At 37.7% G+C, this 16,570-nt stretch overlaps 1 protein-coding gene and 1 long non-coding RNA gene across 8 annotated transcripts in view; both read left to right on the top strand.

Annotated features, from left to right (window-relative positions):
* ADAM23 (ADAM metallopeptidase domain 23) overlaps nucleotides 1-14,115 on the top strand; it is a 72,547-nt gene extending 58,432 nt beyond the window's left edge. For 3 of the 7 annotated variants that reach the window (XM_032693477.1, XM_032693480.1, XM_032693478.1), the window contains one exon: nucleotides 10,848-14,115. In XM_032693477.1, the coding sequence (XP_032549368.1) occupies nucleotides 10,848-10,896 (49 nt within the window). In that variant the 3' untranslated portion in view covers nucleotides 10,897-14,115. Of the gene's footprint in view, nucleotides 1-3,850; nucleotides 3,946-6,779; nucleotides 6,835-10,847 lie in introns of those variants that run through there. The other 4 variants (XM_032693476.1, XM_032693479.1, XM_032693482.1 and 1 more) reach the window with 3 other exon arrangements.
* Nucleotides 6,843-9,857, top strand: LOC116789548. Its single transcript, XR_004358074.1, has 2 exons — nucleotides 6,843-8,072; nucleotides 8,130-9,857. It is a non-coding gene; the product is annotated as an uncharacterized LOC116789548 (long non-coding RNA).
* Nucleotides 14,116-16,570: the final 2,455 nt, after the last annotated feature.

The raw sequence follows: 16,570 nt of genomic DNA, 5'->3' as shown, positions 1-16,570 counted from the left end.
CCCTTCATTCTGCGTTCACTGTGCAAACTACAGCTTAAAGTACTATTATTTTGCTCCTCTGAGAATTCCAACTTCACCAGGTTTCTAGTACTATATGTTACATTTGTCATGTGGCAGTGGCACCTCTCTGAAGGGGGACTTGTGACAGGACAGTCTGTGATTTCTAATCAGGCTGTGTGAAAAGGCACCCATGTACAATTCTAGTCTGGCAAGGCAGCATTTTGTGTGTCTGAGTTCACAGCCCTAAGAACCTGTCTGGTACATGAAACTGATCTCAGATTCTCAGAAGAGTAGTGACCTTTGTGTTCAGAGGGGACAACTAATAGAAAACAAATAGAAGGAAGAAGGTAATAGATTATTTGCTTGAGAAAGATCAGAGCTGTGTTTTACTGGTGGCTTTTACAGCTTTTTGCTAAAAACTGACAACTGTTAAGGTTGTAGAGGTTTGGGACAGATTTGGAAGGAGAAAATTTACCTACAGGTTGAGGACCACTTGCCTTTTGCTTACATTCTGCCTTGTACCCTTCTGTTTTTCTCTCCCCTTACCTGCTGTCTGAAGCCACTCAGCTCTGACCAACGTTCCTGACCATTTGTTCTGTTCTTGCTCCTGTATAGTTCTACACTAAGTCCAGCTTTTTTTCATCTTTCCTCTGCTCTTATCACTTACTACCTGACTCATTCTTTGTGTTTCTATCCATTCTTCTTTCCTGCATCCCATCAATCTTTCTCTGGTCTCTGGTTCCTTCAGGTACAAATGTACATTCAAGGCAAGCCATTGCTACTTTTTGTTTGGTTTACAGAAAGCACATGGGGAATCCAAATTCCCTCTCTTTTCTTAATACCCTTCAGTCCCTGGTGGCTGTTACCATCAGTGGCTGCAGGGGAGGGTGTGTTCATCAAGCACAACCTGGTGTCAGGTCCTGCCCTTCTTCCTCCTTCCTCAACATTTCACTAGCAAATTGTAAACCTTTGTTTGAAGTGCTGAAATAGCTTTAACTTCTAATACTAGCAGAGTTTCAAAGTAGTATATATTAATTCTTGTAGAATCTAGCTGCTGCTGATGAAGACTTAGGGAATAGTCTGGAGTCTACTGAAATTATAGGTGTGTTCTGTTTTTAACACCTTCAGTAGGATTTGTGTCAGGGTCCTAAAAGATTACCTGGGATGGTACAAATAGCCATGGCAGAGGCTTTGCAGGAAAAGGTGATGTGCCAGGTGTTGTGCAGGAGTTTCCTCCTGAAAAATCTGTCTGTAGGTTATACCAGTAGTATGGTGGAAAGAACAAATGTACCCAAGTATTGCATCTTGTGATAGTCTGGATGAAAAATGACTCCACAGTATGGTGGTTATTAAAACTTTCCTCATACTTCTGGTTTCCTGTCAAGCATCTGAGTTCAGTGACTAGAGAGGCTTATTGAGCTGAAACATATGGATTTATACTTTTCTTCGTAAATGTCACTTTACTGGTAGAAAAATTCTGGTTTAGTAATAATACAGTTTTTTTGATAATGCTTAGTAAAACATAAGACATAGAACTTTAAGGTAAGGTATAACATGTAAAAGTAGTCCCATTATAAGTACTTTTATGTGCCCAGTCTGCTGTGGTCTTAAAACAACTTGCCAGTGATCCTCTTAAATCTCTGTGTTTTGAAACTGGAGTTCAGCAGCTGGGAGGACTCTGTTCTCAGAAACAAGTGGTTGCTGTTTTAGTCATCATACCTATTCTACCAGCTTGGGTTTTATATTTATACTTTTCCATTAACTGAACCTAATTGGTTTGTATATTATCCTCTTCTGTTTAAATTTTGATTGAATTCTTCCATATTTATAGTAAACAAAACCAATACTGATTTTCTGTATTGAAAGAACAAACTGCTGTTTGGTGAATGGATGTGCACTATAAAATGGATACACACCCTCTCCCTCCCACCCCTTGACATTTAACAACCAAGAAATATAGTGAGGAGGAGGGATGTAAAAAGTGGTGATTTGGAACTTCTTTATCTAAGTTAAGTTATGACTATGTTACTATCAGTTAATCTTTGTACCTCTGTGGGAAGATAGCATTCTATGGCTAGAAAGAAATCAGCTTTAGAATTTTTCAAGGCTTATAAAATCTATTACAGATAAAGTACTTTCTGTGTTTTCAGTCTTTTGTTGTGTGAAATCATTTGATAAAATCCAGAGTAAACCCTAGATCTCAGTTAGACACAGTAGCTCATTAGGCTCATTAGACTGCTGTTGCAAGCAAGCCTTAGTTGGGATTATAATGCCTGTGGAATGGCATTTACCCTCCACCATGCTCACTCCTGTTGATTTGAATCAGGTGTGACTTTAAAGGTAAGTCCAAATGAGATACATTCTTCCAAATTGTGAAAAATTACCATTTGATTTTCTTCGTCAAATTTGTGCACTGCTCATCTGTAAAGCTCACTATATTTCATTTCAGTCCAAGTATTTTGTTCATGTTCCTGAATATTCTTTGTATAGGAACTGCAGGAAGCAATTTTTAAAACTTGATTTCTTTTAGCTAATCAGATCTCCAGAAGCACTGATGTGGGAAACATGTAATGGCTGCAATGAAGTTAGGTTGCTGCAGTAAATTTTAAAACTTACAACATGTGCTTATTGTAGTGTGTGGGACTGGGCAGGAGGTTTTGTGATACCGACCTAACAGCTTAAAATTTTCAGTTGTTGCAGCTGCCCTTGCTCTTTCTTTGCTGATCTCTGGCTGCTCCTCTTTCTTCCTTATATTAGCTGTCTGACAGTTTTCCAAACTCAGTTTCAGAATAATTAATTAGGAAAATTTCCATTGCTGTGTAGAAGTGTTTGGTTGGGGAGACTGAGATAGGAGGTAAGAACTGTTTCTGAAGGCTGTTCCTGAAAACGTAAATGTTTAAACAAAAAGTGTACAACATGCTGCAAAAGAACTGTTGAGTTGGTTTCCTTTTGCCTTGAGTTCAGATGCAATTAGCTTTACATCAAAAACTGCATGATAGGAGGTTTCGGTACAGAGCAATTAAAATGTTACTCAAGCTTATTATCAGTTTTCCTCTACCCTATGTAAGTAGAGCACTTAAGGGTCAATTATTAATATCTTATTTAGGTGTTCTTGTGCCCTCTTCAGAAAATTGCACAAACATATTTTGTGCAGCTTCTTTTTGTTGCTCTTTTTTCCTGCTCCACCCTTCCCCACTTTGTTGTTTAGTACCTTCTTGAGGATGATGAAGAGATGCTTTGATGTTTGGAAAGCTTAGGAGGAATACAGCTTTTATTTAAACTTTTGTTCCCTATTATATAATCCTTTGCTTTTGTCAAACAATTGTTTGTAAATTTAGCATTGATGTAATTGTAGGGAGTCTGGATTATGATTAGCAAGTGGTGCTGAATGCTCTCAGCTCACATTAAAAAATCTACACCTTTCAGAAGCTCCATGAAAAAAGACAGGGCTTTTTGATTTTTTTTTTCTTTCTAATTTGCTGCAGTCTTAAAACATACAGCATTCATACTTCTTCCTTTAAGTAAAGGGATTACTCACAAATATCTTAGTGTCCTCAGCTGACTGTTCGTTCACCAGATAATGGAGTAAGTTACAATGGAATTCACTGTCTAATACTAGATTTTTATCTTTAGTAGAAGTCAGCATAGCACAATGCAGAGACCAACAGCTTTGTTCATTCCTATTGTTAAAGAAGAGTAAGTTAAGTTGGGCTTGTTGAGATTGTCTAGAGGCATCACCTTGTGTGCTGTCTATATTCCTTGAATTGTTTGACTACCCTTCAGATGCTTCACATGACGTGAATAAAGTCGTTGGTTCTTATGTGTGTCTTACCATAATCCTTTATCACAGGTCCTAGTGCCACCAATCTTATAATAGGCTCCATCGCTGGTGCCATCCTGGTAGCAGCAATTGTCCTTGGGGGGACAGGATGGGGCTTTAAGTAAGCAATGCCGCATGTCTTCTCTTCGGTGGCTATGGCATTTCTATTTCTGGCTTACATCACTAAATTTTGAGTTCCTGCTACAAGATTTCCAAGTTAAGCCTGTCCCCCAAACTCTAACAAACTGCTTTAAACAAGAAAAAAAATTACACACACGCTGAACAAGAGGAGGAAATGGATTTGAAAGTGGCAGATGTTATCAGGGTGCAAAGTTGAACAACAATAAAATAATTAATTTAATTTTCATTAACTCAGCTAAGATTTAGGAAGCAAGGTCTTTTTTTCACCTCCACTTAGTAGTGTTGTGCTCAGAAGCTGACTGCAGTGGTTAAAAACCCCCAAAAGATACATGTCTTGAGGAGTGTTTCTTTTGAATGCAGTAGTACTTTCAAACAGCTCAATTTTTTCATAATTAAAGATGTCATGTAAATGGTCAGCAGTGGCAGTAGCAGAGTAGTTTTCAGCAACAAATGTGTTGACTCAATGTACCAGAGCTAACTTTTTAGTGGTTATTGATTATTTTTTTATTCTCAGTACACTTTAAAAAAAAAAAATCAAGTGTAGAGAGAACATTTTTAAATCTTGAGCTGTTTCCAGAAAGATGAAAGCATTTCTCTCCCAATTCTAGTCCAGTGTGTATTATAACTATGAGGAGTAACATACTAGTCATTCTGCTTGTGACTGTTAAAGCAAAAAGGGAGTCTTGTACAAAGGTATTTAATTCTTGCCTTTTTTGTAGGGTCCAGTCTACCTCCATGCATGGTCCATATTTGATAAAAAGGATCTCACTTTATAACCTTACAAATCATGGAAGTGTTAAGCACAAGTAATTTCTCATGGCATTTCAAGTTGCTATTTCTATTCAATAACAGGAATTGAAATTAAGCCATGATTAAACAATAAACCATAATTCTTCAAGGAGGTTTTTATAATAATTAAAAATTTTTTTCTGTAGTCTCTATTCATATTTCATGTCTGAGTTGAGAAGAAAAAAATTACTCCCTAATTGATTAAGGCCACTATCAAAGTAGAATCTAGTGATCAGGTCATATTTATCTGGTAATTCACTTTCAAAAGTCACCTGAAAATGTTTACTTCCAATTTAAACTCTTATATTTTCAAAGGTTCAGCTGGCCTTAATTAAGCATGCATGTGGAAGCAAAATACTTCAAAATCTCATTCAGCCCTGCTGAAAACAGCAAACAGGCTTTGTCCTGTCTCCTGGACAAGGCAATTACTCCCTCCCTGTTGCACTGCCTGCCATTCTAGGTGTTCTCAGAAAGACTCACCACCTGCCTCATTCATTTTTCTCCAAGTGCTTGCTCTGAGGGAAGTAACATTCCCTGTGCTTCCAGTTGACACTGGCAAGACCTGCAGCACTGCATGCAGCAGCCCTGGGATTCACTGCTTCTCCTTTGTTTTAGTAAGAAAAGAGTAAATACAAAATGCACCAAAACATCCATCTGTGAGCATGAGTGTATGATCTTCAAAAGCTTTTTTAGTTCCTGACTACAGACCTACCTTCAGCTGCTGGGTTTGTTGTTGTGGTTGAGGTTTGGTTTTGTTTTCTCGTATGTCTTCTTAGTTAAATAAATCCAATCTACTTAGTTGTACAATAAATACCACTAGGTCAGCCTCCAATTTTTAGAAGTTACTACAGGGCAGCTCTAAACAAGGTAGTCCTATATCTTTTGCACTGTATCTCATATGGCTGAGATTTTCCATATTTATAAGCAGTAAAATAATTTAGTTGTCTTTTAATGTAAATAGAGCATATAAACAATACATAAAAATTTCAGTAAGTTGCAGAACAGAGGGTTTTTTCCCTGCACTTCACTGCAATTAGATTTTTTAATAAATACAGCCACATTTTCTGCAAGGCTTGCATTAACATTTCGATTAAAATTTTTGGTATATTGAGAACAACAATGCACGCACATTTAAAGCAGTAATATTAGAAACACGGATATTGTGAGTTCCTGTGGGAATTAACCAAGCTAAATTTTGTTGGAAAAAATAAATGTCAGCCTATATTTTTGGATGAGTTTTCTGCTGTAAGAGACGTATGTCTATTACTCAGCAACTCATAGACTTCGCAGAAACAGAGTGCTCATCCCTAAATAATACATTTGTATTGCACGAGGTAGTTTGTTGAAAACATAATACATGTCATTAAAATAGAGATGTAGTCAGTTTCTTCCTCTGAATCTTTCCAAGCCATCTTGTATCCTGACCACCTTTGCTCTCATGCATCAGAGCTGCAGCCCCTGCCCACAGCTGCAAGCAGGCTGGCTGTGGACACAGCTCCAACTTGGATGAACAGATCAGCAAAAGAATCCCTCCCTGTCTGAAACAATACAGTATGTCATTGATTATTTCTTCTTTGTGTTCCACACCTCTCAATCTGCTCTCACAAGTGTTCAGCTTTGCATCCTGGTATCATTCGTTTGCCCAAATGAAGAAGCTTGTTGCCCCTATAGATGATCTGTATTGGAAACGTGTCCTGAAGCTCTTACTCTCACAAGAGCAAGATACAACTGTTTATTCTGTAGCAGAACCTCAAATACACTGGCCTGGCCTAGCTCACAGCTTGAAGTGCATGTTTCTTCTGGGGGTCAGAGGGGAGTTGGAAAGGCTTTTTGGTTTATACACAAAAGAGGGTTAGCAGATGTAGACCCCCTGCTACTTGGCTTCAGATAGATCTGGAGGGACAGATGAGGGTAATAAAGAGGGATTTTAACTTTACCTTTTTAAGCAAGTGATATGTTTAGTCTCTGCAAATATGAGAGAAGGTAGCTAATGCTTTACAAACTGGGAGATGTGATTTCTGTTTCACAGGTTATCAGATGTTCATATGAACATACGGTACTGTGGTGTCAAGTCCATATCAAACGTAAGCTGCAACTAAGCAAAACTTTGTTCATGAACTGAGAGGGGGTGGGGGTTGGAGGGGGAGTGTAAAAGAAGGCTTGATGCAAGTTTGGAGAAACAAAGTAAAAACAAATCAACAAAGTAAAAACAAATCCAGTTTCAAGAGTGAATCTGAGGTTAGTTTTTGTCATCAAGTTAATGTGTGGACAGAATAGGAAAGAAAAAAGTTAATGACATTTCTAAGGAGGCATAGAGCCTCATTACACATTTCAGGTGGCTTAGAGTTAACAGCTGTGTGTGGAAACCTTGTTAAGTAGATTTTACTTCAGATGAGCCTTGCATAGTACTTTTAAAACTGTTGGTGTTTAGACAGCAGTAAGGGAGTCCTACCTGTTGCTGAACTCTGCCAGGTAATGTACAGAAGTACAGCATTCATGAAATGTGAAGTTAATTTTGGTGTAGCAAGTCTGTGCAAGGTTTCAGTATACAGTGTTTAATATAGGAAGGACACTTTTACCATTAGAGTCGCTGAGGGGCCTACACTGTTTATTTCTAGCATATATCGCTGACTTCGGCTGAGCTACTGCAATAATATAAGCTAATTAATGCTTTTGTTACTGACATTAACAGTATTAAAGCAATTCTGGTAACAAAACAATACCACCACCAACAGGCAATGCTAGTAAAAGCAACGTGGCAGTGCACATGAAAAGCTGCCTCTTGTTATAGCAGAATACAAAAGCAGCAGATAGAGAATTGATTGAAGGCACAATTCTATTTCCAGCAATTGTTCTTAGCTGAAGAGCCAAAGGGTTTTCTGCTCCTTTAATGGAAGATTAATGGAGGAACCAAAGACTTATCCAGATATAACAGATGCCAAGGTTTAACTGGTCTGTGCAGTTGCATTTAAACCCTAAAGGTTTCCACAAGATAAGGCAGTGAAATGCTGGTGGCAACATTGTGAGGAAAGAGGTTTTGGTCCCTTACCAGCATTACCATCAATATGAATCGTAGGCCATAGTCATCACTACACAGATGTCAGCATTAGAATCAAATGAGGTATTGTCTCACTTTTTTTCCAGTCTACTAGAATAAATGGAAGGTCAATGTCTTATTTTAAGTTGCTAATTTTAGTCCCTCATTCTGTTAATTTGAATCAATTTTGTAGCATAAGTTCATTTATTTAAGCTCTTCAACACTTGAACCATGATTTAGGAATGCCTATGAGAACATTAGCTAGTTAACATGGTTAAAATACTGGTTTTGAATAAATCTTTAAATACTTAAATAAAGCTTTGTATTTATGTGATCACAAAGGCATACATTTGCAAGTAATGTACTTTGTGACCACATTATTCCCAGTTAGCTGCACAAAAAAACCACATCAGATTGCAGCAAGGTATTTCTTAGATATATTCAGCCTTTTTTGAAACCAGTTTTTCTTTTCTGAAATATTTTTTGTTTGTAAAGATGACCATGTTAGAAAGGCAGTGATGTCCTGTACCATGGTGTACTTTTGATGCAGAATCACCTATAATTTTCTTTGTGTTAGAGACTCTTTTCCTGGTTGGATTACAGACTGAAAGGCTGACCCTCATTATTTAAAGAGGCATTAAAATTTAATGCAAAAAATAAGTTTATATTCTAAGATCTTCCACATAAACCATCAAAGAACTAGGAAGCAGCATTATTCTCCTATGTATCCTCCTATAGAGGACTCTTCTGCCCCACCTTATCTTTTAACTGAAGCATACTGGAAGGAACATTGCAGTACTAGAACATGTAGCTATAAAGAGGTGCAAATATCCAGGACCTGGTACTTACCTAGTTTCCTTTTATTGTAATTTTCTTGGGAAAGACAGAAACTTGTTCTATCTGGCAATTTAAGTAAATAAGACTACTGTCTTCCTTTTAGTATTATAATGGTCGATAATTCAGGACAAAGTTGTTAAAGCAGGTCAGGGAATCAGAATAGAATTTGGATTCCTGCAGGGTAACACCTGACTGCCTACCCCTGAAGTGCTACAATCGCAGTACAGAGATGTGGCAGGGTCTTGTTAAAGCTTTGTACTACCTTCCCTTATTGACACTGTATCTCATGTTCCATATTTCAGGCTCTTATTCTAGTTCTTCACATGTTTCTTTCTCATATAACATTGTTAGCAGAATATCCTAAGTGAAGAAAGGCAGTGGTTTTGGTCAGTATCTTATTCCTCAAACTCTGTATTTCTGCAGAATAAAACTAGGAAATGAGTAAATATATGGTTTGGACACAGAATGCATGGCAAGGTTTGTGCTGGAATACCGCACTTGTGGAGATGTGAGATTAGAAAAGAATTGATAGGATAAAAAACAAAGAGTTTTGTTACAGAGTTGTACTGGGAAACTAGCATAGCATCTGTCCTCTGCACCTTGTTCTAAGACTTATAAAGCCCATTTCTTCAACTAAAATAAGCTCAGGTAACAGAACATAATTCAGCATCTATTCTAATGACATCCTCTTCAAGCAAACTGGAATATGATACTTTCTGTAGAGTAGGAGGAAAAGTTACATCATCTGGATTTTTCACATATGTTGTTGATTTAAAAGGATGACTAGTTAGTTGTTGATAGGTAGTGCTTGAATTCAAGTATGCTAGACAGCTTTTAAAAAGGGGGGAGGGGGAAGAGAAGCAGACACATTTTTTTCCCATTGAAACTGGCAGGATGAGCAGACACACAGCAGTCTTTAACTCACATTCAACCAAGTTCTATTATATTCATACTTCCTACCATGCAGTTCTGCAAGTTGGGCTGAAAAAAAAAAATTTGGTCATCTTAAATTTACCTGTAGTACACAGGGGGAGGGATTGAGATATTGAAGTAACGTCATTCTCATTAAAAAAGAGCATTAGTACAGTACTCCTGGAGGGGAAATGACTGGAAGATGAATACAGTGATCTTCTTTCAGAAACCCCCAGTTATTTAAACAAGCATCTTACAAAAATCTAGGCACAGTTGTCCAAGGAATAAAAAACAAAACAAAGGATTGCCAAGAGCCACTAGCCTCTGGAAGACTTTTCAAAAATAAGTTGTCTTTGCATACATCCATTAGTCTCTAAAACCACCAGACAAACCTTGTGTATAGAATATTTATAAACACTGTGGCAATGGTAGTGGTTAGCAGGGCTGCAGAAAATAGAAAATCCAGGGGTTGGTCTGTATCTTCAGGGAATTTATGAATTCCTGTTCTGTATTTTTTGCATGTTGGGTTGGTGGCGGTAGTGGTGTGTATGCCCAATGTTAAAACTAAATGCATGAGCCCCTTGCTTGATGCCCCACATAAAGCCAGATACTGGGGAGGTTGCACCCAACTTTTGTTGTTGCTTCCTTATGTCTTGCTGTTTGACATAGGACATCAACATCGCAGGAGATTGGATATCACCAGCTTGCTGTTCGCTGTTAACATTCAATTCTAATAACACAATTAACAAAACTGTCCAGTCTCCTTCGAATGCAATGTCTCTGCTATATTTTGCACCTTACTAAGATTCACTTATGGTCAATAGTGTGGTAAGAGCTCACAGAGGCACTCACTTTTTTGTCACACTGGATTACATAAACTAAATTCTGGTGTAGCCAGAGATGGGCACTTGCTCTGAGAACTCAAGCCTCCATGGACTGACGTATTTCCAGTCCTGGCACTTATGACTCATTCTTTTCAGTTGTACATTCCTGGCTTGGGGAAACATGTGCTACTGGGAGCTGAAAGTTTCTACAAATTTAGAGCACCACTTAAAGTACTACAGAATTAACTGTATTCTGTATGCCAGTATGATCTTTAAACTGCATAAGGAATCCAGTACTTGATATTATGCTACAGAAAGCATGCAACTAAATTCCTTAAATAGTTAGCCCTTGGAAAAGTTACTGGTTAAACTGTCTCAGTGTGAGCCTTTTACTTTACTATGACCTTAGCAATGACTTTGTTCTTGCTATATCTAACTAATGTCTTGCATTTTTCTGTTCTCATCTCCTTTTGATGCAATCTGGAAGAAATGTCAAAAAACGAAGGTTCGATCCAAGTCAACAAGGCCCTATTTGAAGAGATGCCATTCAAAAAGCTCTTTCTTGCACTACTGGATTTTGGGTATGATGTCTTCACTGTAGCTGCACAGGAACTAAATCTGTAAGGAAGAACTTGAGAAACAGTAACTAAACACAATATTGAGATATTGGAATTTGAGTTGGTAGAACACTGTCCTTTTTGGAGATAAGTTGGAAATACTTCCTCTCTTCACCTTTCTCTTGTTAACATTAACTGACAAGTGTTACAAGCAAACTGTTTCAAAATCAGGTGTTTTTTTTTCCTCAAACAAAGGAGACACACAGACCAAGTGCAATAAGAGAACTGCTCCAAAATAATGGAATAGCAGAAGATTCTTTTCCCAGCCTGCTGGCACTCTTAACTTCACTTGAGTTCGCATGACTTCCTTTTTCTTATCAAACTCCAGTGGCATGAGGAGCTTATTTTGAAAGGGTAACCTGCATGGCTCACATACAAACAACCAAGTTAGCAAGCTGACCCCAAGCAAAATCTGCAGCCCAATAAATACAAATCACTGGGAAGCCAGTGCCAGGCTTCGATAGCTTTTCCAGCCATGCAGTGCATTCTGCTGCTGGACTTGAGGGTTCCCTGCTCCGTGAGCTCGCTGTCCACCTTGTTTTGGTCTCCTAGGTCAGGAGTCTGTTAGTTATGGAAGCTAGTGAATGATGGATGGAATTTTTCCAAGAAAGAAAAAGTGTAAATATGGAAATAAGATTTTGATGTATCATTTTCACAGATTATATATAAATATATATATATAAAAGAGAAAAGAATTTCCATATAAAAAGGTTCTATTCTTTATGTAAATCTATTTTTGATGTTGGGTTTGGTTTTGGGTTTTTTTTCCTCCCCTTTTTTTCTGTAGCATGTTGTACAGCGGATGTTCTGGGCTTGCTCAAAAAAAGGCAGTAATAGCATGCAGATGCAGGGAGTTCTGACACCAAACAGATGTGATCTAAAGTTTGTATGCTTGAAACCAAAAACAATTAAAATGTATAAATGCATATCTATGTATTGACTATAAGTCTGGATTACTTTTTTTGGCTCTTATGCAGACTTTTCCATAATATATAGGATAAGTAACACCCTCTCAAGATAATCACAGAAGTGCCAAGCTCTTTTTTTTTTTTTTTAAGTGTAGCTAGTTTTTTTCCTGTAAAATAAAAACTTAAATAAGCCTTAAAATACTCACAAAATGTTAAAAGCTTGGAATGAGTTATTCTTCTCTTGCCTTCTGCCCATCCACTCAAAGCAACTTGCAAAGGTGACTGACATTTCTAACTCACTCCCTGTATCTCTTTGATGCATCTCACTTTTCAAAGTTTAATGCAAGATTAATACTTTGACCCTTGGCTACTGATAGCCAGCTACCATCACAACGTGTACAGAATGCCATGTAATTTCAGGGGGTTGTGTGTTGTTATTACTTTTAGATACACCTTGTATACGAGCAGTTTTTGCAGAGAAGTCCTGGGCAGCAGTACCGTGCCCCAGGAACCAGGCTAGCCTGGCTGCATCTGCCTTGAGAAAGGTATGGGCAGATGTCTAGGCCTCCCTAAAAGTATAGAGCTGTCCAGTCTGGCTCATCCTTTGCATCTTGGCTTAAAACAGGTAATTTGGTTTGTGTAAGTGAAGTGACCTGAAAATTTAATTGCTGCGTCTGATAATCAGAATTAAAAACTTTTGTAATTTTGGCTGTAATTTAAAGGTTGAATATTAGTAACAACAGAAGCCCAGTTACATTACATACTCCATCTTTGTTCAGTGAAATCCGTTACCCAAGTTAGCTTTAAGAGCCAAAACATTAAGAAAATGCTGCAGATTTCCTGTGACTTAGAAAACATCATTTCAGTTATTTTTCTTATTATGATAATGTTCAATTCAACAGTCTCACAAGAGAGCTACAATATATTGTTTTGCTTGTCAGTTATTATTAAATATTTTTAATCAGCTTTAACATAATCACATTAACACAACTACATTATGAGTTAAAGGTGCTGCACACAGGTAGTTGACATTTCTATGAATTATAAATCTTATTCTGAAAAATTCCTACCTGGCTTCAAGCAAAATGACATTAGTGACAATCCTTTGATGGCAAAAATACTTGCAACTATGTTATGGTTATCTAAAAGTGCTTTGCTTCATAACATCCCACTTTGTTAGGGTTCTGCTTCCAAAACAAGCATAACCCAGAACAGGAACACTAGTGGTTACCAAAAATAAAAATAAGTAAAATCAACTGGATATACATAAACTACCTGTGTAATAAACCTTGAAGAAGCATTTCACAAACAACATTGTTAGTGTGTGATGTGATGTTTTAAATTAGACCACAGTGGTCCCCAACTACTATGAACATATGTTCAGTGCTGGAGTAACTTTTTTATTTACACCAGCCCTTTCATAGGACTTACAACTTCTTGACTGAATTTATGCTTCACTCATCAGCCATTGTGTGTATGTGGAAGAACACATTCGCTTTCTGCCCCGTGTGTGCACAACACAAGTGACAACGCAGCTCAGAGTAGGTACTGGATGAAGTGCTTCCCGTGGCAGTAGATAAAAAATTGGGTTTGTTAGGTGTTGATTTTCTACATCCCACCTTTGCTGTGCTTTGGGAAGTGCATATCCGTTTAGTGTTACTTTGTTCATTGCAAAGTGTCATCAAAAGAAGACTGGGTTGACTCCGCCTCCATTTCATCCACTCTACATTTGCTCCATTATTTACCTACTCGGCTGGACAAGAAACTGTGGTAACTGTATAGCTCATTCCAGTTTGCTGCATGATCTTATGATTTGATCTGATGCTCCTAAAAGAGGAGTCTGCTAGACAAATTAACAGCTGTATAGGTGCATGTTCAAAGAAAAAGATTACTTAAGGCTGGAGTTTAACCAATTTTTCTTTACTATGCAAAGATGGGTATTGCACAAACAGATGAGACAAATGTCTAAGGAAATGCCATAGAATACTTGAAGCTATGTTTTAAGCCTAATCAGTCATGTTTTATATTCATTACTGCTTCCACTGTTACTCTTCTTTTTAAAATGATTTGTAATTATTTTTTAAGTGCACAACTTGATGTTGTTATAAATCAAGTTTCTGTTTGAAGTTAATACTCATTCATATCTTGTTGGCTGCTAATGAATGGAAATTCAATAGTCCTTGTTCTGCATATTAGCAAGATGAGTATTAAAAATGTCATGAACATGGAACGGAGTAGTTTTTAATTTTCAATTTTTTTTTTCCTGTATCTATTCTCTCAGTTTTATTTAATTTCTGTGTTCAAGGAATCATCACCTGGTAGTGGAAATTGACTGGAGTTTTCCTTTATCAAAGATCTCTAACACTGTGTTGGGTCTCACAGCGAGGTCCTGTCTCTGAGAGGACATTGCACGCAGGCTTTCCGACGTGCATGGAACCAGAGCATCGGCACCCAGGGCTTGCCAGGCCTGCTTCAGTCCCAGCTGCTGGCGTCACTGAGTTGAATGAGACCTAGGTGCACTTGTAAGTCGAGGGGAGCCTTTTGCAGCTCAAAAATCTGAATGACATAATGACAAGAGTCTAAAATGAGGCCTTCAAAGTATTTTTAAAATAATTACATCATAATAACCAGATAATAAGCTGAATGAAACTCAGCTTCCCTTTTTGGATTTTTTCCAGACTAACTCTAGTGACGCCAGCCTGGGAAAACTAAAGGCATGCATGTCACAGTTACCAGATAACTACTGATATTGTTTTGCTTTCTCCAGCTCCAGACAGGGAAACAAAATGCACTTTTGTCTTAATATCTCCCAAGGTTATGTATGAAAGCATGTTTCTCATTTAGAACTATAGAGCGAGGGAACACTCTCATTAATGGATCCACTATCATCCACTTTTATTTCCTGTCTTTTGAGTCTAGGACTTTTCCACGAACTCAACACAAACATGCAATGTTTTGGCTATAATTAGAATAGTCATTTCTTAAAATAAGAGTTAAGTCTTTTTCAGCATATCAATAGAAAAGCAACATAGAGATAGATGCATTTCAACTTTTGCTTTTACCAGAAAAAATTCTTAGAATTGTTTTTGAAAACTTTCAGAATTACAGCACAAAACACTGAAGAGTGATCATGCTGGGGCATTTAAGTATCAAGAACAAAACCAATACAACAACAAGCCATCTTTTACAAACCCAAAAAATCCCTTTTTTTTCCTAAATCCACTTACAATACATTCCTACCCATGAGAGCTGAAAAGTTAATGTAACATGAATCATCCATCAGTAGCATCACAGAGATTGTTTAAGTACCCTTGGAAAGCTTAAAGAAAAAAATAAGTAAATAGGAATTTTAGCAGCAGTGATGCTCAAAATGGTACTATTGAAAGCAAAAGGTCACAAAAACATTATCTTGAAGCTGCACATACTATAATTCAGTGCAGTGATTTATTGCTCAGAACTCAGCAAGCATGGCCTGTTGACTAAGTTATTTTGTGGGAGCATGTAACCCAAGAGGACACATGGTCCCTAGGTCAGTACAAGGACTCCACATCAAACCAGCAACGACATCCACTTAAATGTGTTATTACTGAACAAACTCAAACTGATAAGAGTAGCATAATTCTGAATGCTCTTATTTGTAGAAAACCTGTAATTTGTTCTTGTTAAAATTTTCTTTTAAAAGATCTTGTTTTTATCATAAGTCACAAGACACCCCTCATCTTTACCACTAATACTATAACAGACCATGCTTTAGTGTGGCACTTTCTGAGCCAGTATAAGAATTTCCCCATCAAAGCTGGTAACTCAAGGCATGAAGGAACTAAATCCTTTTAACCTGCTCTTGCAAGCAAGATGCAGCTGTGCCCAACATCCATCATACAACCCCGGGGGAAACAGGTCAGTTCTCTCAGCACTGACCTAACCAGTGCCTCAGTCTCCCAATAGCATCCCCCACAAAGGACTGGGTTTAGTCTGTAGCACTGACCCAGGATTTGGTCCTCTTCAGGATACACACTGTTACGTGACACTGAACTGTGGAGAGGCAGAAGACAAAGCAAATTTTCTGATCCAAGTCCAGTTCTCAGAAAGATTATATGTATATACCTCATACATTCACAGATTTCCTGAGCCATCAGACCAACTATTAAAGGCTTTGAATTTATTTTAGAGACTGTGAAGCAATATGTTTACATCTGCACTACATCAGAAAGTTGAGAGTTCATTAAAACTATATTTTAATTGGTGACCAAGGCATGAGCATGACACACTCCTTACATTACACACTGATAATATGCTGTGGTTTTTAGCATCTGTTTTGCCTCTTCTGCAGAAGGGAAGCGTCCACACACACAAACACACCCTGCTTCTCTGCAATGTAACCTGGGCAGTGTCCAGCTGAATAATGACACAAACAAACAGTACTTTTGACAGGTTTCCTATCTCCAGCTGGGACGGCAACCAATTTACTCTCAAGAATGAAATGTGTCTAAATAACTCAAACCTAGTGCTATTTGCACAAGCTTTAAGATAAATTTTAAAATAGTAAGTTCAAGACAGCTGTGCTAAACTTGGTTCCATATAAATGGCAGGAATCACTGAGCTAACAACTGACAGCTCCCAGCCTCCCCATTTGATTCCTTTGAAAGTATTTTGTACATACTGGAAACAAGAATCAGTATCCTTAG

This window comes from Chiroxiphia lanceolata, chromosome 7, assembly GCF_009829145.1.
Source record: "Chiroxiphia lanceolata isolate bChiLan1 chromosome 7, bChiLan1.pri, whole genome shotgun sequence".
NCBI classification, from domain to species: Eukaryota; Metazoa; Chordata; class Aves; order Passeriformes; family Pipridae; genus Chiroxiphia; species Chiroxiphia lanceolata.
Note: the sequence above shows the minus strand (reverse complement) of the source record. Positions and strands in the feature narration are given on the sequence as shown.